The following is a 23,027-nucleotide window of genomic DNA, read 5'->3' as shown; positions in this document are numbered from 1 at the left end:
TTATGAGGATTTAGCCTTACAACACATAGTAACACATTCTTCATAATGTTTTTTATAATGTGTAACTTATCTTATTACATTTTTTTATAATGATATTCACATAAATAAAATGAATAATTTTTATAAGACCTAAAGAGTTTGGCAAGTAATGACTTTGAGACATCTAAAAAACAATGTACCTATAATACTCTACAAAAAAATGAATGAAATTAGTTGTTTGGAGGTGTGAAAAACTTGAATGGATATGGCTTTTCACAATCCTAGAAGAAATTTTTATATACGCTCAGGCACTCGGGTTAGTAATATTTGCCTTCTAATGGTGCATAAAGTAAATTACAGTTAAATTGATATATGAGTTTCATATAGCTAGTCCTTATATATCTAAAATAATGCATAAACTAAGAACATCTCTTTTTGACTAAGAACTCCAAATAGAGAGCAAGTTAGAAGAGAGAATGAGAGGGGGAAATGAAATGCTTTAGACTGATTATGATGTGTATTTAAAGATGAGGAAAAAATTGTCTTTAAGCTTCTCAGTCACACAATTACTTGGACAATAATGAACCAATTTAACACTTAATTACATGGTCACAGTCAAATCACTGCACAAAACAACAATTTTGAGACAGTTTTATACAACAAATATCTCGGTGTGATACCAATTAAGGTGCATAGAAAAACAGACAACAAACTTGGGCATTATAAACATGGAACTTTGAATCATGGGAGATAAAAATATGGTACAAATAGTCTCATGCCATGTCCTAATCTTGATTTTGCAAAAGTTTATGTCTATAAATTATAGCTGGAGGATAATTTTAGCATCCTGGAGACCTGGACAAATAGACTATCATGGTGTAAAAATTTGAATACTACATCATCAGCAGAAATATAACACAACTTCAAAGCTATAGCATAATCAAAACCTCTTATATGCATTGAAAATTATCCCCAATCTCCATATAAAGTTATACATTGAGGAAATTTTCAAGCCAAAGCACCAAACTTTGATTGTGCATGTGATACTAGCTTGAGAGAAGAACATCACATCTTTGGGCTGCCCAATTGCAGGATGTCTGAATTGTTTGGTTGCTGGCTTAATAAAATGATTACACCTTCATAGCAGAAATGGCTGCCACAAGATTCTATGAAATTATACATTTTGTGCAACTTTAAAAGCATGATCTCGTAGTGTTTATAGTGTCTTTACTCTCTCTGAGCTTGGAGATGGGCACAGAAATAAGATTCCAACCGTGACTAACAACGACTCCCAAGTGTAAACAAACTCATCTTTTATCATCATTCTCGCATTATACATCTAAAACTGGCCCCATGCTTTCACGAATTATCTGAAATTTGTGCAGGATCCATCAATGTTACGTCAGCATCCTTTTCAAATTGCTCATCTATTATCCCTGAAATATCTTCAGATGTATCATCTTCATCTAAGTCTGAATTTGGTTCAATGTTCTCATTCTTTTCTCTGTAGCTGATGACTCGATTAGGCTGATCTTGCACCTTGATTTTTACGCGCTTTCCTCTGATGAATCTATATTCCCATCTAGGTGGTGGATATTTCAAGTGTAACTTCTCATATTTGTCCAGCATACCCAGCTCCTTGAAGACATCTCCAATCATTGTGACAACAGAAATACGGGGTCGAATACTAAGCTCCTCCATATCTGCAAATATCTACACAAAGACATTAAGCAGTAAATATCCATGATGTATTGAGAATTCCGCTCATACAAATTACCATCTGGTTTTATTATTTAATACAGGAGCATGTTAAGTAGACAATTACTTCACAGAAATGTTGCTAATTAGAATTTCACAACAATCAGCATTGGAGTTGTCAGGAGAGAGGAGGAAAAGAAAGAAATAAGCTAATGAATAATAAGATTGATATTGATATTGATTTTATTTGGTGACTGTGTGATATATTGTGACACAAAAGATAAAACTATAGTCTTAATAGTAGAGTTCTAGTCCTAACTTGTAAGAACTAAAATTTGAACTCGGGCTGAGAGATAAATCAAAGATGTAAAACTGAAGTGTATGTCAAACCTCAACTGATAGAAGATAGGTTCTGGTATTCATACCAATGTTGAGCAGTAAATGTTCTAACAAACTAAACTGTCCCAATGGCCTCTAATGACTCAGCAGAGGCATGTACATAGTTGACTACTTGACTATGCTAAACTATCCTTGACTGTTCTGTTATATAATTAAATCAGGAAACAAAACATGGATTCATGGTCATGGAATATTGGAATATGAATATGAAATTAATCCTAAGAGATCATATAAGTTACTCCGAAATATTAAAAGATAAAAAGGATATTTTCAAATTTTCTAACATTTCACCCTTGGGCTAAAGTTACAAAGTTTAAAGCTTGTTACAAATTAAAACTTTCAAAATGGGAAAAAAAACTAAGCACCATAAAAACAATAGTTGGGAGGGCAAGTCAGGGATGCTAGAGATGCTGGAGAGAATTCTAGTTGAATAGATAATTCAGGTAGATGACATTAATGGTCATCATTTCCATAAAAACTTCTTAGCAAGCAATCAAAACAAAGTTTGAAGTCTTTGAACTTCTCAAAACCACATTTGAAAGCTTCAACTAGTGAAATTGAAACTAAGGTTGGCATCTGCTTCTGAGACCACATAAGCTACCATCAAAATAATCATTGACGAGAACATAAATCATTGCCAAAATGATTCATTCGCGAGAAAGAAAAGTCACCATCATAATGGTGATCCTGCATTCTTAATTCTTAATTTCTGATACAAAAGACAAAGTTAACAATCCTATTTATACTAAATTGTAGAATCCTAGTCCAAATTAAATATGGAAACAAATCATAGAATATAAATACGAAATAATTCCTAAAAATCTTCTAAGAGACTCACAATACTCTAAGATATAAAATGATATTTTCAGATTATTTAACAGATATAATAGTTTAAAATTGATATAAAAGAATAACTAATTTAAATTGATACAAAATCACTAATCATACTACCTCAATCATCTTCTCATGCATACCCCTCTTATGGTAGATAGATATCATTTTATCAAAGAATTTACTAGGCAAGCTTTCCAAGTATTGCATTAATAGCTTTGTCCAAAGCTCTTCAGCTTCATCAAGTCGGTCATCCTCAGCTAAAGCATGCAGTAATGTGAAATAGCTTCCCATTGTCCTTCCTTGACCTTTGCTTAACATCCATTTTGTTATCTACAATGCCAAATGTAATTTGCAATAGTCGAAAATAGTTCATATTTCAGAGGACATCCCTATATGGTATGTACAGCTAAATAAGTCTAGGGAATAATAATAACATGAAATAAAATTCCGAAAACTAACTAAATTTGAGCCGGATATCTATCTTTAGAGATATCAAATATAGAAAACAAAGAACATTAAAAATGATAAGGAAACAATTATGTCTTTGAAGTACCTGTATTACCCTCTTCCACTCTTGCTGGTCTTCCAGAGTTTTGAGTGCCTTTTTTACCGTGATTAAAGGAAACTCTAACTCCCAAGCAACATAGGAATCAAGAGCTCCATAAACTTCCTCTTTGACATTTGACAGTTCCTTAATCTATATAAGACAACGGAAAAGCTTATTTTTTCAGAAATGAACATAAAAATAGAAATAAAAACTGAAAGTCTGTGTTAAGTGAAAATGCCACCATGATAATTATATTATCCAGTGAAAAAACATAATTGGAGCTTAAATGACCAGATTGATGATAAAAATGAATACAGGAATGAAAGAAAGAACTTACAGTCTTAACAAGCTTAGCAGCCTTGGAAATGGTCCCAATTCTTTTATTGGTTTTCCAAACTCGTGGATATCTTGGTCTTGGACCTTTTGCAGCACATACCTGATATTAGAAAAGACAAAGTCATCAACTGTTTCATTTCCTAGAGTTAAAATAGTTGGTGTTAAAAAAAAGTTCCATATTGAAAAGTTTGGTTGCCATATTTATGGACCATAGAGCTCAGGTCTTACCACAGTGCCTCGTATACTTGTTGGAATTTTAATTGCTTCAAATGTTTTAGCGATGAGTAATGGAGAACCTCTTAGTGCAAGCATCCTGAGCAATTCTACATAGAAGACAAAACATGATAATGACCAAAACAATCAGTATAACATGGCCATTGTCCAGATGTATCAATTGCTTTTAGCATTACAGAATCACTTGTTATGCTTTCAAAAATTAAGTGCTTGTTTGACCTTGCTATGAAATTTCTGCGATAACAAGAATTGCTTATGAGAAAACTGCTTCTATAATTATGTCATACCCACGAGTCTACATAAACTTAGAGCCTACGAAAACTCATAGGACGGTATCTACTTGAACAATAATGTTTTTTTGAAAATCCATGATACCTATACATAAAAGGGCTGACCAGTGCACGAGGCTCCCACCTAGTGGGGTTTGAGGAGGGTTGATGTACATTAGTACCACGATCAGCATAAAAGAAACAATAGTACGAATAATAAAAAAATGACATTCAACATAGCATAACGCAAACAATATGAGCAAATCATAGCATAGTGGCAAAATCACAAAATGAGTGGAGCAAAAATTTATAGTAACATAGTAAAACCAACAGAAGATAGACTGTTAGGGGCAAGGAACAAAATGCAACAAGGAGAGGAAACCACAGCATGCTGCAGCAACAAATTGTAAAAAGAGATGGGATTCAGGGTCAAAGACTCAAAATGCAACAAAGGGATTCAGGGGAAATGGGGAACAAACTGCAGCATGATGCTGAAACACAAAATTGAACAAATAGCAAAAGATTGGATCATAGAAACAAGGCAGCAAAATATAAGAATGGTGAGAGCTGACGGCCTTCACGTGAAGAACAGCAGTAAGTGAGTGGAAGAACGGCCGAGGAGAAGGACTGACCTGAATAATGGCAGAGGAACCAGTAAACAAGACAATAGAAGAGGATAAGAATGTTCTCATTCAAAACCTAGGTGATGAAATGGTGTGTGTTGATCTCAGGCTCCAAATATTCCGTTTTGAAATTGAATGGCAAAAAATATTGACAAAAAACCCACCAAGTTTAAGGCATTTGGGGTACAATTGTGTCAGTAAAAAGCAACAATTGCATGAAGAAAACCAGTAAATTTCTTCTTTTTTTATTTACAAATTTGAAACCGCTCTTAAGCTACATAATAGCAAACTCATGCAGTGTTAATACAATGAAGCTTCAAAGATAAAATAATCATATCAAGATTGCTGGGGAATTTAAAACCAAGATAACATGAGGATAAGTACCAATTCAATTCAAAACACATATATTTATAAACTACTGGGTTTACAAATTAATGATGAATACACAAAAAGGGGAAAACCCCCTTATAAAGCCAAAAAAATAATTTATATCTTATCTCTAATTCATTCTTCAATAACAACAAAAGCGATTTCCAACCTCCAATACTAAAAGGAATAGAAAAAAGAAACTAACCACAGTAAGGTTAAATATACTTGACCCCAGTGTTATAAAACTCCAATCTCAACGTTTTTTTTATTTAACTCTTTCCCTTTTCCACCATTTGTACTTTTGTAGATAGAGGAGAGTAACAAAGTGCAGAAGTCTAAGCAAAAATGAACAAAATATAATCAAGTTTGGGGAGGGAACTTTTTGGATATTTTCTATTTGACTTAAAACGACAGCGTTTTAGCGTAAAGGGTATATAAGTGTATTAGAATTGAAGGAAACTGTTCACAATGGTAACATCTTATCACTATATTTCAAAATTTTATGATTTATAATTTTTATTTAAAAATAATTTAAAATTTATACTACTAAATATTTTTAAGACACATATCATTATCTCCTACAATGAAGGATCTGGTTTCGACTCGCACAATGACACGTGGCGAAGTATAGAAAATTACTGGTTTTTGTTGTAGCTGATCACCAATAATGTCATAAAGTTGGAAACTGGCAAGTAAAATGTAGAATATGAGTGAAGAAGTGTCATACAAAATCAAGACCATATAAAATAAGGATTTAATATATATATACTGACAGTATAAATGTTTTTTTATACTATCAGTTAATTATTTACTATTAATTTATTAATTATTATTGACTCTCAAATAAAGTAATACAAATTAATAATGGATGATATACTGACAATGTAAAAAACTTTACACTGTCAGTGCATAGATTTTAAACTCTTAAAATAAAAATAAAGACCAAACCCACTCTACTTGCTAGGCTACTATTAAATATACATAAAAATATATATACAATTATATCATGAAACTTTAAGAGTTTTTATATTGTTATTGTATTATTTATAATTTTTTTTTAATTATTATTGATTTTTCAATAAAAATAATTTAAATAAATAATTAATAATCACTGATTGTATATAAATCTTTACATTATCAATATATAAATATTATATTCTTAAATAATATATCCCTTGTAAAGTGAAAGGCACAAAGTACAGAAGGACATGTATGCACTCTACTCCAAAAATATGAAATAAAAGCTCTAATTTTTATGTAATATAAACGTAAATATTTATATCAGTGCAAGATTACTTATTTATATTACTTTTCCTAACAACGAAAGTGCATATACAATTTCCCCCTTTTAAAACAATGTGATAGAAGAGACAATTATTTCATCTTTCAGTATTGATAATAACATATGGCAATAAAGTAAAATTATTGCTTGGAGGATCAGTATAAAACACCCATGGTTGCAAAGTCCATTTTGACATCACTGAACTCATTACTGAAGTAAATTAAGGGTACAATAGTCAATGACCTAAAACTTGATAATAAAAATGAAAAATCATGAAAACTGAAAAGGAAACTAAAAATCTAAGATAACAACAAATTCCTAAGGTAGTAAAGCCAAGAGGTCCATGACCATCCGTTTACATTTTGGATAAGATACATGTCAATAAGAATCATCATACCAAACATAAGACACAACTAAAAGCAACCTCAGAAGCCATGAAAACTCTGATTATTAGTACATCAAATCCAACTACCTATCTCTCAATATTCTCTTCATGGAAATCAAGATTCCCAACATTTAACCCTAGAACAGCACAAAATCTCAACTACCCCTTAAGCACATTTAAGCCACATGCTAATGCCAAAGGCTTTTCCAGCAGACCTAATTCAACTTCACTTGAGAGTGATGTCACTAACAAAAAGAAGACCAACAAAGGGAAAAAGAATGAAGATGATGAGATTCCTCAAGAAGTTTTTAACAAGATGATAATTAGAATATTGGTTTCTGTATTAGTACCAATGGGGTTGGGTTTGGCAATATTGTATATACTTGGTGAACTTAAGGAGCAACATGTATGGGATTTTCCTATGTGGGTTCCATTCTCTACAACTTTGTTAACTTTTGGAGCTTCTGCACTTGGAATTGCATATGGGACATTGTCCACAAGTTTAGATGCAGAGAGGGAAGGAACATTTCTAGGGCTGAATGAAGTTCAGAAGAACTGGGAAGAGATGTGGCAAGAAGAAGATAGTGAAGCTAGCCAAAGGTGATAATTATGCAGACTATAGATATGTTCCTAAGTACGCATTAGATTTATAGATTGTTACCCTAAGAGGAAATAAATAGTATTTTGCAGCATTTGTTGTTATTTGTATGTTACCCTAAGAGGAAATAAATAGTTGTGCTGAGCTAATTTTGTTATATATGTTATTGTTAATATTTGAAACAATTTTCATAGCAATTAAGATTTAGTGATCTTGAAAAGTAGAAATTGAAGCATATTTTGCTACCTGTATTTTCAGCAGAACTAAACTAAACTATGAACAACTTGTCTAGTGTATAGATTTTTTCCCATGTGATATAGCAAGTATAAGATATCACCTTTTATCAAACTAGTATCTTATATTTTGATCAAGTCATTACTAATATCAATAATATCTATCTGCTATTCCACCAACAAAATTAGTTAGTAGAATTATAAAACTAATAAATGACTTAGAGATTGAGAAATAAAAAATTGAAAGATAGAGATAATTGAATAAAATTAATTAAAAAAAGTTAAAAGTGATTTTTTTAAAACTGATTAATATTTTATTACTTAGTTTTATAGTTTTATTATTATTTAAAAACACTAGTACGTCCACAAAATACATTTAAAACACTTGCGCAATAACTAGATGCTTACCAGTAATATCTATTCTATAGACGTTTATAGTATTATTTTAAAGGGGATTAATAATTATTCGCCATAATCTTGTATTTTTTTAATAATTTATATTTCCAACTCACACCTTATTATTCATCTTAAATAAAATCTATCATTAGCTATATGTTTTGTATTTTTTTAATTTTAGTCAATGTAAGTATATAACTATTTATAAAAATGTGCATGTAAAAACGTAATAAGTAAATGAATAAAATTAAGTGAAAGCAAATAGAGATTGGGAGTGAAATAAATAGCTAAACACAAGATAGTAAAAAATCTGAACAGGATTCATGTATTGGAGATGATGGTTGTAGTTCTTGTTTCTCCTTTTAATTTTACTGGCAAGAATGTGATATTATTGTAAATAAAGGGATGGAAGGGTCATATTATTTTGTTTTTTCCTTTTGTGTAGTATTTGTCTCAATGAGGAAAAAAAATTACACAAAAAATTTGAATGCATAATGAAGTCACGTGTGTTAAAGTAGTTTTAAAATATTTTTTAAAATTTATTTCTCTGAAATAATAATAGCTATTTTCTGAACTATCATTAGTTAGCTGGAAATTTTATATTATAGGAGCAGTTTCATTACTTTATTATAGCATTAGAATAACTTTTTGGTTTACTATCAATATAATATACTTTTATATAAATTATATTTCATCTATACTTCTATACTATATATAAAGCCAAAACATGATGTAACCACCACTATGACATAATTTATATATTCCTATTTTGCCCTTCAAATTTTTAATTTAAAAAAACCATATAATCCTATATAACCACCTCAAATATATTAACAACTATAAGTTGCATATCTATACTACTTAATAAAGGAAAAACCTAACCTAACTTTCATGAAGTTATTTTGGGTTTTCCTATTTCATATTTTATAACTTCTGATTTAATTTTATTATATAAGTTATACTTTCATCTTTATATATACTTATACTACTAAACATTTATTTCATATTTTATAACTTCTAATTTTATTTTATAACTTCTAATTTCATTTTTATAACTTTTAATTTCATCTTTATATATTCTTATATTAATAAACATGTATTTCATATTTTATAACTTTCTAATTTTATTTTATAACTTCTAATTTCATTTTATAGCTTCTAATTTTATCTTTACTAGTGTGTTGATAGACACTACCGTGCCTATCAACCCGCTTTCATATTGTTTGTAATGTGTATTCTACGTATTAAGTTGTATTATATATTGTAATTTGCATTTGAATATATATTCGTTTGATGTAATTGTTCAATCTTAAAGAAATGATACATATACAATTGTGTTCATCAAGAATAGAGTCTTGATATCTTCACTTAATTTTATTTTCTAGCGTGTTAACAGGCACTACCGAGTCTGTCAACCCAATTTCCTATCGTTTGTAATGTGTATTCTACATATAAAAGTGATTTTTTTTCTAATTAATTAAAATCTATTGAGTAAATCTATTGCATTGGTCACAATGTATATCCATTAAATAAAAAAAATAGGAATGCATGAAATATATTGCATTTGTCATAATGTATGTCATTGAGTAAAGAGTATGTGAATATTTGACATTTAAAACATCCAGACTCCACGTTACAAACAATATGAAAGCGGGTTGACAGACACAATAGTACATGTCAACACGCTAGAAAATAAAATTAAGTGAAGATATCAAGACTCTATTCTTGATGAACACATTTGTATATGCATTATTTCTTTAAGATTGAACAATTACATCAAACGAATATATATTCAACTGCAAATTACAATATATAATACAACTTAATACGTAAAATACACATCACAAATAATAGGAAAGCGGGTTGACAGGCACAGTAATACCTATCAACACGCTAGTATGTATAACTGTTAAACAGAGTCGTTATTGATATATATAAATTTGGAGATTGATTTTACATTTTTAAAACTCGTGATTATAATCCACAATTTTACCTTTATTTATGGAAGAACATATTCAGCTATTGTATGGTCATAATTTTTGTGGCTACAATTTTGCTGGTTTAGTAACCAATTGTGAGGATCCCATCATATGATGGGAATCACCTGTCCCAACTTGGTGTCCTTAATCCTGTCCCGCACCAATTATACTTAGACACGTGGATGTAATATATTAATTTTGTAAAATAAAATTTAAATAAAGTGTTATTTTTATTTGTTGGCAAAAAGTAATTGGACTGGAACAGAGGAACAGGAATTCTAAGGATAGAGAATCTCATTCCCCCAATCATCTGCCCGTCTCCCAATCTCCAAGTTTATACTCAAATAAATAATAATGTTTTGTACCCTTCAGAAACCAATTAAAGTGCACATGATCATGTGTATTATCATGAATTGAATTAGACGTTATATTGGAGCTCCACGTTTACGAGTTGTAATGTCACTTTATTTCATAATATAAATTTAAGCAAAACATGATGCCACGTGGACAATAAAAAATGTTACATTTTAAAATAATTTTGAAATATTACGATTAATCTCATGAAAAAACATGATGCCCTTACAAGTCCTCAAGTTTATATAAAGGTGGTAGATTTATGTTTTGACTTGTATATTTTAAAGATGAGAAAAAATTATGCACTGAGTGTGAGATTTATACTCTATTATTGCAATGTTTATCATTTATCTACTTTTTAAAACAAAGAATACAAATGAATTATACAATAACTATATCTAAATGTTACATAATATAGAGGGGAGATTAGAATTTACTGTAAGTAATGAATCATTCTTTACAATATCTATCATTCTCATTGTGTATCATTCCAATTTTTAAATGCATTCTCAAATCTACTAACTCATTTTTTCTTTTAAAAAAAATATTTTTAACTGGTAAAATTACTTTGTCTCATCAATTAATTGATATAATTATCTATTTCACTTATTTATTTGAAGATAAATGCTTTTAATTACTGATACTAAGTTCATATTTTATACTAATAATTACCTAATACTAATTTTAATATATATATTTAAAACATTTCAATTTATTTTTGTTTATCTTCCTTCGGTGAAGATTTTATTATATATTTCAATAATATACTGACCCAGCATTCATGCATGGGCATCTTTTAATATGGTGGTATTGACTATCCTTTTCACGTCATACAACTTGCATTAATTAATTAGATCTTTATAAATTTTTATGTGTATTATTTTGATCTCCAAAAAAAAATTATATTGATATTAAAAAATTATAAGCAAGAGTCAAAATAGTTCATATTAGGAATCATACAAATATTAGAAATGATTGATATCATTCACTTTTAATATTTTTAAGGACTATTTTGGTTTTATAATTTTTAAGGAATCAATTTAGTATATCCAAAAATGATAAGGAAATAAAATAGATATTTACTCTTTTAATTAATTGATATTTAATTAGTTAATGTGTGTGACAAAACTCTTATCCTATGTATGTGTTGAATCTATGTACGTAAAAAGTCTTGTAAAGCTGCTAAGCTTATTGTCTATATTTTGAATTTAAATATCACATCATCCAATAAATTTTTGACTCCACTTTGGATCTTTGAGGAAAAGTTCCAAATCTCAAACTTTGTTTGAGAGAAGACTTAAGACTTTAGAGTATTAAAAGAGAGTAAACCAAGAGAGTCAACCAGTCAAGTCAAGGCGGCTTTAAGTATAATAAACTTCTTAGAAACACACTTCTTTACTTACTCTTTTGTTTTTTATACCACTTATATTAAAATATCAATAATGGTATATTCTTCTAAAAAAATTAGACTAAACCATTTTCTATATCACAAAAAATAATACTTATATAAATCTATGAAGATAAATGGTTAATTAATCTTAAGAGCTTCTACAGTGGAAAACATTCTTTGTTTTAGGAGTCAGATTTTTTTAACTTATGTATCTATGCATAAGATAGGATAGAATCAAGGTTGTTTTAAGATTTTACAGGTGCGATGTCAAAAAAGAAAATTAGGGCGCTTAATTTAGAAAAAAAGTTAAGTATGTTAAAATTGTATTCCCATTAGAATAAAAATGACGATTAAAAATAAATTATAACGGTGAAATAAAATGAATATACATTGTTTACCAAAAGAAACTAATTACATAAAACTTTTTTAATAGAATTTTTTTATATAAAAAAAATGTCATGCAAATCGTGACAATATAAAGATACGTATTCCTTTACAAATAGATTGTTATTACTTATTAGGGACTTGAATTCAAGATGTTTAAAGGATTTCATATTTTACTCATTTTATATTTAATTCTTATTTTAATTATATATTAACTATATAATAATTATAATGCAATGACCATTACAACTACTATAGTATATGAGAAATCTATGTGTGTAATAATAATTTATAACACAACTAATTTAAAAAAAAAAGGCAATAGCAAACTTGTTTCAGGAGAGTGGAATTTTAAAAGAACAGTAAAAGTAAGATTAATTATGTAACTAAATTTTTTTGGAACCTCCTTAATTATAAACCCTGTGTTGTGTATTTACCATTTTACCAGCCCCGACCCAAGATTGAACTTTATTATAAAATTATTAATTTTCTGTAATAAGTATATAATCATAAATCATCTAATACAACATTACTAGTTAATTTAAAATACAATTACCTTCCTCTACTCTTGCTGAAATAGGATGAATTACGCCTCATTCTTATTGAATTTGAAGAACCAAAACATGTTCTATTTATACAAGCAAAGATTGCCAGGATTGCTTGGAAAGTATGCAAAAACAGAATTAACTAACTTAACAGGAAAAGGCGCCAAACAATAAACTGCAACTAACTTCTTAACTCTCAAGGCAAAAACAGAAAACCAAACTAAAGACAAAATCAGGAGGAGGTACTGTAAAAGCCCCCTTCAAACTGGTGAGTATATGTTAATTACTCCCAGTTTGGAAAGCAAGTAATGAAAAGGTGTAGGATCCAATGGTTTGGTTAGGATATCTGCATATTGCTCAGAAGAAGAGATTGGAAGTAAATGGAATAAATGTTGAAGAAGCCTTTCTCGAACTACATGGCAATCTATCTCAATATGCTTGGTGCGTTCATTCTTGCAGAAATAGGATGTATTATGCCTCATTCTTATTGAATTTGAAGAACCAAAACAGGTTCTATTTATACAAGCAAAGATTGCCAGGATTGCTTGGAAAGCAAGCAAAACAGAATTAACTAACTTAACAGAAAAGGCAACAAACAAACTGCAACTAACTTCCTAACTCTCAAGGCAGAAAACAGAGAAACCAAACCAAGGACAGAATCAGGAGGAGGTACTGTAAAAGCCCCCTTCAAACTGGTGAGTATATGTTAATTACTCCCATTTTGGAAAGCAAGTAATGAAAAGGTGTAGGATCCAATGGTTTGGTTAGGATATCTGCATATTGCTCAGAAGAAGAGATTGGAAGTAAATGGAATAAATGTTGAAGAAGCCTTTCTCGAACTACATGGCAATCTATCTCAATATGCTTGGTGCGTTCATGGAATACATTGTTGTTTGCAATGTGACAAGCTGAAGTATTGTCACAGTATAGTAAGGCAGGAGAAGTATAGACAATTTGAAGTGATTGCATAAGGTAGGTGATCCATTGAAGCTCACAAGATGTGGAGGCAAGGGCCCTGTACTCTGCCTCTGAGGATGATCTGGCCACGGTTTGTTGCTTCTTGGATTTCCAAGATATGAGAGAATCACCTAAGAAAACACAAAAACCAGAAATAGATTTCCTTGTATCTAAACATGTTGCCCAATCAGAATCAGAAAAAGCTTTTAAAATGAGTTTAGAGGAAGAGGGATAGAAGAGTCCTTGACCAGGAGATGACTTTATATATCTCAAAATTCTAGTTAGAGCTTGGTGTTGAGTTGTTGTAGGGGAGGCCATGAATTGAGTGAGCTGCTGGACAGCAAAAGAGAGATCTGGTCTGATATTTGTCAAATAGAGAAGCCTTCCAACCAATCTTCTATATGAGGCAGGATCAGGATGAGGTTCACCATCTCCTTGATATAATCTTGTTGTTCTGACCATTGGTGTCACTGTTGGCTTGGAAGAGAGAAAACCTGTGTCTGATAAAATATCTAGAGCATATTTTCGTTGGCACAAAGTGATGCCCTTACTGTTTCTAGCTATCTCAAGACCAAGAAATTTTTTTAAAGGACCAAGATCTTTAATTCGAAAAAGGTTATGTAAGTGATGCTTAACAAAATCAATTTCAGAGGAGTTTGTGCCAGCTAAAATGAGATCATCCACATATATGAGTAATGCTGTAAAGTGATGTGATGCAGACTTAGTAAATAGAGAATGATCATGTTGAGATTGAATATAACCAAGGGAGAAAAGAGTTGAGGACAACTTATGATACCATTGCCTACTTGCTTGTTTGAGGCCATAGATGGATTTGTGTAATTTGCATACTTGGTTGGGTTTGTGGCCAACAACTCCAGGGGGTATGGCCATGTATACCTATTCATGTAAATCTCCATGAAGGAAGGCATTGTTAATGTCAAGTTGGTGTAGAGTCCAGTTTTGAGAAGAGGCAATGGCAAGTAAAAGTCTCACTGTTGTGAGTTTAATGACAGGGGCAAAGGTATCAAAATAGTCTATACCTTCAGTTTGGGTGTATCCCTTGGCAACAAGTCTGGCTTTATATATCTCTATGCTTCCATCTGATTTGTGTTTGATCTTGTAAACCCACTTAGCTCCTATGAGAGTTTTATTGGGTGGTAAGTCAACTAGGGACCAAGTATGCTTCAGTTCAAGAGCATTGAGCTCATTCTGCATAGCTTCAATCCAATGAGAGGATTTGATAGCTTGATGGTAGGTTTTTGGTTCATATTCAGTGGATATGCTCAAGGTGTGGTGAAATTGTTTTGGTGCTAATTTGTGGTAGGAAAGGACAGTGGACAAGGGATGAATGACTTGAGGGGCATCTGTGCAATGTGTGTGATTAAGGAGAGAATGATGGAAATCTTGTAAGTAGGATGGGGGATGTTTAATTCTACTAGATCTTCTTATATCAGTATGTAAAGGAGTTGGATTGCTAATAGGAGCAGAAGGTGTATGAGAGGTTTCAGTATCTAAAGGGTTTGTGTCACTAGTAGGAGGATGAGATGTGAGAGGTTGTTGTGTCTGGGAATCAAGATCACAAAATAAGGGATCTGTGCCATGAGGTATGGTATCAGGAGTAACAAGGGATTGTTGATGAGGTTGAATGGTGGCATAAGGGAAGATATGTTCCTTGAAAATAACATCTCTAGATAGAAATATCTCTCTGGTTTTCAGGTCTAGGAGGAGGTATCCTTTGGTACCAAATTGATAGCCTAAGAACACACATTTCTTGGCTCTAGGGTCAAGTTTTGTTCTGTTGTGGTGAAGGGTGCAAGCATAGGAAAGGCTGCCAAAAACTCTTAGGTTATCTAAGGATGCCTCTTGATTGTGTAAGATGCTAAAGGGAGATTTATTATGTAGAACATGGCTAGGTAGTCGATTGATCAAGTAAGTGGCATGTTTAACAGCATAGCCCCAATAGGTTTTAGGTAGATGGGACTGAAACAGAATGGCCCTTGTGACATTCAAGAGATGTCTGTGTTTTCTCTCAACAACTGAGTTTTGTTGAGGGGTTTCAATACAACTTGTTTGGTGTGTGATGCCAAGACTTTGATAGAATGAAGGCATAGTAAATTCAGGGTCATTGTTTGTCCTAATGGTCTTAATTACTTTGTGAAACTGAGTTTGGACCATATCCACAAAATCTTGAGCAAGGGTTCTGGCCTGCCCTTTGTTCTTCATTAAAAATAACCAGGTATGCCTACTAAAATCATCTATAACAGTGAGAAAATATCTATGGCCATGAATGGAAGTAATAGCAATTGGACCCCATATGTCCATATGGACAATGTCAAAGGGGGAATTGGTTTTGTGCATACTAGTTGGAAAAGGAAGCTTGGTTAATTTTGCCATATAACAATAGTCACAAACATGAGAGTTATTGTATTTAAAATCAGAAACATGCTTAGAAATGGTGTGCATAACAGAATTAGAAGGGTGGCCTAACCTATAGTGCCACAAATCAAAAACAGAGTTATGAGTATTATCATGAATGGAATTAACAGAATGCAAACTGAGCCTATTTGTACTTGCAGCCATATTGAGCATATATAAGCCATTGAGAGCCTTAACATGTCCAATCGTCTTCAAGGTATTCATATCCTGAATAAGGCAATGAGACTTGTCAAATATTAATCTGCAATTGAGTGAATCAGTAAGCTTGTGTATTGAAATCAAATGATACTTAAAGTTTGGTATATGTAGAACATCATAGAGGATTAAATTGGTAGATAAAATAATTGTTCCACAATGCTTAGCAGTAGTGATGGATCCATTTGGTAATCGAATTGTGACAGGTTTTATTGATCTGTAATGTTCAAAATCAGATAGAAAGGGACTTACATGATCTGTGGCTCCACTATTATCACTTTCATCAATGTTTGGTTGAGATTGTTGTTCTGCAATGTTGTTGATAGATCCAATGCCAGACCTGGGCTTATTGTTGTAATTGGGAGGAAAACCATGTTTAAAATAACAAGTATCTATGGTGTGTCCTTGTTTGTTGCAATGAGTGCATATTTTCACATAATTAGTCCTGCTATTATTATAAGGCCTTCCACCTATCCTCCCTCTGCCTCTTGTACCATTGGGATAGGTTTTATTTGTTGATGGTTTCCAGGCCTGGTCTTGATTGCTGACATTGAATAAAACCTATGAATCTCCTATGCCTTGTTCATTGTATTGTCCCTCTGCCTGGATGATCAAGGAGATGGTTTTGTTGATGCTAAGCAATGGTTCCATAAGAAGGATTTGAGACTTGGAAGTTTGAAACTGGTCATTTAGACCTTTCGAGAAGCATATCCAGATTACATATTCTGCTTCTCTGCCTTCTTTCATTCTTTTGACAAGGTCACATTTGCATTGAACCTCACAAGTGCATGCAGGCATTTGCCTCAAAGACTCCAAATCTTCCCAAAGGGTTTTGAGGGCAGTGAAATAGGTGGAAATGTCTTTATCTCCTTGTTTAATGGAGTGAACTTCTTGCAGTAAATTGGACATCCTAAAGTAGTTACCCTTAGCAAATCTATCCCTTAGGTCTTGCCAAAGCTCCTGAACACTATCTATGCATACAATGCTTTGTGCAATTTGAGGTGTTAAGGTCCTTGTGATCCAAGAAACCACCATTGTATTACATCTTTCCCATATGTCAAAATCTGGATCAGTGTTCTTGGGCATCCTAATTGAGCCATCAACGAATTTGTATTTATTCTTTGAGAGTAAGGCTCTTCTCATGGATTTACTCCATGTGTAGTAATTCCCTTCTTCCAGTGGTGGGGATACTGAATCCTGGGTTCTCTCCAGGATGGAGATAGTATGGACTACAAGGATTTTTGAGGATCAATTCTGGAAGGATTAGGAGCTGTGATTTCTTGTGAGTCATCAAAGTCTATGTCTGCCATGGCTTCTTGATGTGCAGCAAAGATTCAGAACAGAAAGCAAGAATGAATTTGGTGAGAGATGTGATACCTTTTCTGGTTTACAAACAGAGTTTCTTATGCCAAGGATGAGTGTTCTGTAGGATGAGTATAAAGGTCACCTTCTTGTCTTCCTCCTTCAAGAATGGACTTTGATGAAGATTGAGTGATTGTTATGCGCAGTAGAGCTCTCAGATTGAGAGCTCTGATACCATCTTGCTGAAATAGGATGAATTATGCCTCATTCTTATTGAATTTGAAGAACCAAAACAGGTTCTATTTATACAAGCAAAGATTGCCAGGATTGCTTGGAAAGCAAGCAAAAACAGAATTAACTAACTTAACAGGAAAAGGCGCCAAACAACAAACTGCAACTAACTTCCTAACTCTCAAGGCAAAAACAGAAAACCAAACTAAAGACAAAATCAGGAGGAGGTACTGTAAAATCTACCACTTCTTTATTTTTTCATTAAATCACACCATTAATCTCTCTCCAAAATTACTACTACCAGATTATATGTTTCTTCCTCCATTGACCATCTCTCCCGTTTTATTTTTAGGATGTAAGTCCTGTAACCTCTTCTATTCCGTTGAAATTGTTTTTTTAGAATGCATCTAGAAAAACACTAGGTTTGCATGAACCACTCAATATAAGGAAAATAAAAGAAAAGTGTGTGGTGAGAAATTCTCACGAGCAATGAGGCAAAGGAGTAAGGCTTGGAGGACGATTCACTTTAGTTTATATTATTTTTCATCTTTGAAACTTAACCAAAGAAAACATCAATAATTTTATTCAGTTCATCAATTCACCGATTCACTTTTTTTAATAAAGTATGTTAAATTTTGTCAAGTGTTTGAAAATTATGGTGTGAACTCGTTTAAGACAATTTTCACTTAAAGCAATAATAAAGAACATTAAACTTATACTCACCCTTCCACTATAAATACTATAAGGCTTGAGCTTTAGTTCATAGTTTCCATTAAATTAAAACCTCTCACTCCTCTCTCAAGCTCTCTCACAATCGACCCTTTCTCCCTTTTTTGCTTTCTTAATTAGCAACCTATTCCAACTTCAAATCAATATGATGGTGAGAATTGGTGTCCTCTCCTCAAGTTTTAATTATATCCTTCATATCATGACCCAAGAAATGCATTCAATCTATGTTTGAAAATTTCTTTGCTTTCTTTGTCTCATTTCATGACTTATCAACTTTCATCTTGATTTAAATTGTTTAAAGTATTCTATGATTTTCAAAGTTTAGATCACGTTGTGGTGTCCATATGCTAGCATATGTTATTATTAAAATCAATTCCCATTATTAGAATTAATATATAAAAACAAGTTTATTGTTAGAATATCAACCAAGCCATGTTTTTTTATTTTTTTCATGCATTATTCTATTGGAGATTTATTTTAGTATTTTCATGGTTAAAAGTTATTGGTATTAACAACACTCTAATTTTCTCTTTGACAGAAAGTAGTGCTAAAGGTAGCACTCCATGATGACAGAATTCAGACAAAAGCCATGAAAGTAATCTCTGGCTTTTCAGGTATGGACTATTAATTTCAAACAATAATCACTTTTTCTAATGTAACTGCTTTATTATGCTTATAGTAAATTAAGGTCAAGGAAAATAAATATAGTATAGAGTACCCAATATTGAATGATTTGTGTTAATATTTTCAGGGGTTGAATCACTTTCAGTAGACAAGAAGGACCAAAAATTCACATTCATTGGGGATATAGATCCTGTTAAAGTAGTGAGGAAGCTAGAGAAATTATGTCATGTTGAAATAGTTTCTGTTGGACCAGCCAAAGAAGAGAAAAAGGAGGAACCTAAGATAGAAGAAAAGAAAAAAGATGAAAAGGAACTAATAGCTGAACTTTTGAAGACCAATGAGGCCTATTATTATCATATGAGAATGGCACAATCATATCCATATCATTGTTACAGAACTGTGGAAGAGGGTCATAATGGTTGTGTCATTTGTTAAGTATTAGAAAACTATGTGGTTTGATAGAAAATAAATGATACCAAGAATAAAAGATTATGGTGGGAGAGTGTTATGGATCAATTGGGTTTTACTTTTTCAATAATCTGTACATTTTGTTTTGGCTCTTGGTGTATAATGTATTCAGAGTGTTCTTGTTTAGTTATCATAGAAAAAATATTTCATTTTGGAGTTAGTATTTCCTTTGAGAATTAGATGTATGGCCTGGGGTGGCACCAGAGAATGAAAGTGTGGGGAATAAAAATTCAATAAAATTTATGCAGAATATTCTGTAAGTATAAAGTTTGTTTATACTTCATAGTTGTTACCTTATAATAATGGTTCGAGTAATAATTGCCTAAAAAAGTAAAGTTTCAAGTTCTCATACCTAATCAATAATTAAAAAAAAGTAAAAGTTAAATAAATTGTAATATAATTTTTTGACAGGAAAATGGAAATAATACATAATTAACTGCTATTTGATAGTATTAATCATTTAGCTAATATATCAAAATTAAACTCTTCAGTTTATTTATAAGAAATAATTTACAATCTAAACTCAATTGAATATTTTTTTAGGTTGAGAAACTTGAATATTAAGGGTATAAAGGTAAAGATAGATCGGTAGTCTAAAAATAGAAGTTGTCACTATTGTGGAAATTAAATGTAAGAGGATGATGGAAAGATAAAAATGATAAAATAGTTGAATTAAATCAAATTGAAAAATGTGGTTTGTTTTAGATTCACAATTCAAATTGATTTAATTTATCTTTTGACAAATTGTTTATAATCAGTTTGGGACATGATTTAATAAGTTCTAGAGTCACATGAACTGAATCCCAAAACAATAATAATTGAAGTAAAGATACATAATTCACAAGGGTTATGTAAAAAAGACAAGCATGAATAATATTCTTCTTTTCAAAACAAAATTACAAAATTTATAGAAGAATGATAACACAGGGTTAAACCTACTTACAATAGAGAAACAAAAAAAAAGAACAAATGACAACTTATTTTCATAGAAGACATGCTAATTGGATTTTCTACTAAGTATACATACATATGAATGAGTTAATTTTTAATTATTAAGTATTTTTTTAACCAATCATATGGAGTGACACAAATTGTGACAAAACAAATGTGCTCCTATATAAATTTTCAGACACGTGATAAATTAATTCTGTTAAAAATGTGAATTGGTGAATCAAACTAAATCACGATAGATTAGCTTCCAACAATTACACCCAAAAAAATCAAATCATTTCTTTTCATTCCTTTCAATTCCTGAACTTCCTCTAAACTTAAATATAAATAAAACCTTAACATGCACATATATAATTGCAGTGGTCTTCGAAGTTGAAGTCGTTTTAAAAAAATAAGAGAAGTCAACTCTAGTCAAGGCCAGTTTGTGGCCTTTGATTATTTAGTCAGCATAATTAAGCCGTGTAAGAACAGAAACCCTTTATTAAGTTTTAACTTTTTGTTGAAACTTTCAACTTGCAAGAAGTATTTTGTCACATTTAGGGTAGTTAATAATCCATCTTCCTGGTGCCCATGTTTCTTGTTTGGTTTACTAATGGTATAATGACATTAAGAAATTAATTACTGGTTAAGTGAGTTGAAATAAAATCCCGACATTATATTATAATTATTTTTAAGAATGATAATGATTATTTTTTAAATTTCATGATCAACGTTGGTGGAAACGACCAAAAGAAACTGAGCTAAGAGTCTAGAGCAAATAACATTACTTATAATAGTTAATAAGGCTAAAGAGATAAAAGCTAGCATGGCGTCAAAAAACTTAGTTCCCAAAGGCTAATAATATACTTAATTTTTAAGGTATGGTCAGTACCATTTGATTCTGTTTGATTTTGCCTCAATTATTTTTGGTCTTCAATACATATTCTAGATTGTAGTGAGACTATATCCAGCAATGTAATTGTTCCATCCTAGTCAACTAGGCATCACATATTGGTCAAGTTGTGTTATTCTCTGATCGACCATGTTGTTTCATCCTAGCAATCAGGCATCCCATGTTGGAGCTGTGTTATTCTCTGGCCGACCATGCTACTCCACCTGGTTGACCATGTATCCCATGTTGGCCGAGCTGTGTTATTCCTAGGCCGACCATGCTGCTCCACTTGGCCGATCGAGCATTCCATGTTGATCGAGCTGGCTTAGTCCATGGCCGACCAAGAACTGGGTGTGTCAGACAAAGAGCTTAACTACATGTCTTACAATTGTTCGGACATGGTAGGCAACTTCTAGTACCACTACCCTAACATCCCACCTACCGTGCCGTGTGTAAATCTCATCTAAGCTCCTTCCACACGACAAGGACAAACTGCAATACGACTACCAGACATGTCACCACCTATTAGTCAACTATGCACTGAGTACGGGCTTGTCAAAGCCGTCCAACACGGGAAAAACAACCCCCGACAAGCTCAAATAGTCGACCATGCCAATAGTATCCTCGAGAATCATGTCATCCATTTCAACCACTATAAATAGGGGTTCCTCCTAATAGGAAGTATCACTTAACTCATCTCTATTCTAATCTCTCAAGTTATTCACCATTTATCACTTGTCATTATTGTTCTCTACTTACCTTTTACTTCTCATTTATTGCTCCCAAGCAGTACTTCTTTAGTCTCATATTGACTTGATCATTGGAGAGCCTTTTGAGGTACCTCCATTGTGGGTCCAAGTCTATCTCCATCCAAACACAAGAGGAACTCTTACTCGGACTTCCAGTCTGACCAACTCGTTCATTCACAAAAGAACAATTATCGTAAAGGGATTAGGACCATCTCTCCTGGAAGTACGAGAGAAAATAGTGATTTTCTTAATTTTAAAATTATTTTACTAAAATATAACTTAAATTTTGGATTGTTGATTATTATTTTATGTCTTCTGTTGTTATTTTATCTAATGCTAGATTCTCCAACACATACTGAGAAGATATAAATCTATCATAAAAAGTCTTTTATCTCAAATTTTAAATTTTTTATTCACTAAATCTTTTTGGAAAAATTAATTTTATTGAGTTTATAATTTGATTTGAACTCACTAACCCAAATAAGCTTAATTAATCAGTACTTAATTTTATTGAGTTTCTAATTTCATAATATTTTTTTACTACAATGTTATATTGTTCTCTTGAAAATTGTAAAAACTTAATTCTTCATATAAAAGAAGATGAAATTATAATTATTAAATGGGAAAATATTTAATTTTTTAGTAAGCTTGAAAATATAAAACTCCAAAAAAAATTAATC

General features: G+C 31.6%; 4 protein-coding genes across 6 annotated transcripts; 2 read left to right on the top strand and 2 right to left on the bottom strand.

The window, feature by feature from the left end:
- Window positions 1,125-5,619, bottom strand: LOC109352256 (pentatricopeptide repeat-containing protein At4g21190-like). 3 transcript variants are annotated; one of them, XM_019594161.1, is made up of 6 exons: window positions 5,494-5,619; window positions 4,022-4,116; window positions 3,795-3,893; window positions 3,464-3,607; window positions 3,028-3,240; window positions 1,125-1,692 (listed from the first exon to the last, which is right to left on the bottom strand). In XM_019594161.1, exons 2-6 carry the CDS (start codon window positions 4,103-4,105, stop codon window positions 1,339-1,341), a joined length of 894 nt encoding a protein of 297 aa, XP_019449706.1. In that variant the 5' UTR covers window positions 4,106-4,116; window positions 5,494-5,619; the 3' UTR covers window positions 1,125-1,338. The 3 variants fall into 3 exon arrangements, with proteins under 3 accessions (XP_019449706.1, XP_019449707.1, XP_019449705.1); XM_019594162.1 differs by lacking the exon at window positions 5,494-5,619 and adding an exon at window positions 4,929-5,213; XM_019594160.1 differs by lacking the exon at window positions 5,494-5,619 and having other exon boundaries at window positions 4,022-5,213.
- LOC109352257 (uncharacterized protein PAM68-like) lies at window positions 6,963-7,712 on the top strand. The gene has a single exon (XM_019594163.1). The coding sequence runs from the start codon at window positions 7,005-7,007 to the stop codon at window positions 7,557-7,559; it is 555 nt and encodes a 184-aa protein (XP_019449708.1). The 5' UTR covers window positions 6,963-7,004; the 3' UTR covers window positions 7,560-7,712.
- LOC109352909 (uncharacterized mitochondrial protein AtMg00810-like) lies at window positions 13,522-14,682 on the bottom strand. The gene has a single exon (XM_019595095.1). The coding sequence runs from the start codon at window positions 14,680-14,682 to the stop codon at window positions 13,522-13,524; it is 1,161 nt and encodes a 386-aa protein (XP_019450640.1).
- Window positions 18,716-19,932, top strand: LOC109352540 (heavy metal-associated isoprenylated plant protein 39-like). The gene is made up of 3 exons (XM_019594576.1): window positions 18,716-18,835; window positions 19,223-19,298; window positions 19,436-19,932. Exons 1-3 carry the CDS (start codon window positions 18,830-18,832, stop codon window positions 19,741-19,743), a joined length of 390 nt encoding a protein of 129 aa, XP_019450121.1. The 5' UTR covers window positions 18,716-18,829; the 3' UTR covers window positions 19,744-19,932.

Source organism: Lupinus angustifolius, chromosome LG07 (genome assembly GCF_001865875.1).
Source record: "Lupinus angustifolius cultivar Tanjil chromosome LG07, LupAngTanjil_v1.0, whole genome shotgun sequence".
Lineage (NCBI taxonomy): Eukaryota > Viridiplantae > Streptophyta > Magnoliopsida > Fabales > Fabaceae > Lupinus > Lupinus angustifolius.
The sequence above is the reverse complement of the archived record's forward strand: the minus strand, read 5'-3'. Positions and strand labels throughout refer to the sequence as shown.

Bases quoted from the DNA above. Each gene is read 5' to 3' on its own strand.
- LOC109352256 (XM_019594161.1), bottom strand. From the start codon at position 4,105: ATGCTTGCACTAAGAGGTTCTCCATTACTCATCGCTAAAACATTTGAA. The intron at 3,608-3,794 runs GTAAGTTCTTTC...TGTCTTATATAG, and splicing joins CTGCTAAGCTTGTTAAGACT to ATTAAGGAACTGTCAAATGT. The intron at 3,241-3,463 runs GTACTTCAAAGA...TTGGCATTGTAG, and splicing joins AGTGGAAGAGGGTAATACAG to ATAACAAAATGGATGTTAAG.
- LOC109352257 (XM_019594163.1), top strand. From the start codon at position 7,005: ATGAAAACTCTGATTATTAGTACATCAAATCCAACTACCTATCTCTCA.
- LOC109352909 (XM_019595095.1), bottom strand. From the start codon at position 14,682: ATGGCCATACCCCCTGGAGTTGTTGGCCACAAACCCAACCAAGTATGC.
- LOC109352540 (XM_019594576.1), top strand. The intron at 19,299-19,435 runs GTATGGACTATT...TAATATTTTCAG, and splicing joins AGTAATCTCTGGCTTTTCAG to GGGTTGAATCACTTTCAGTA.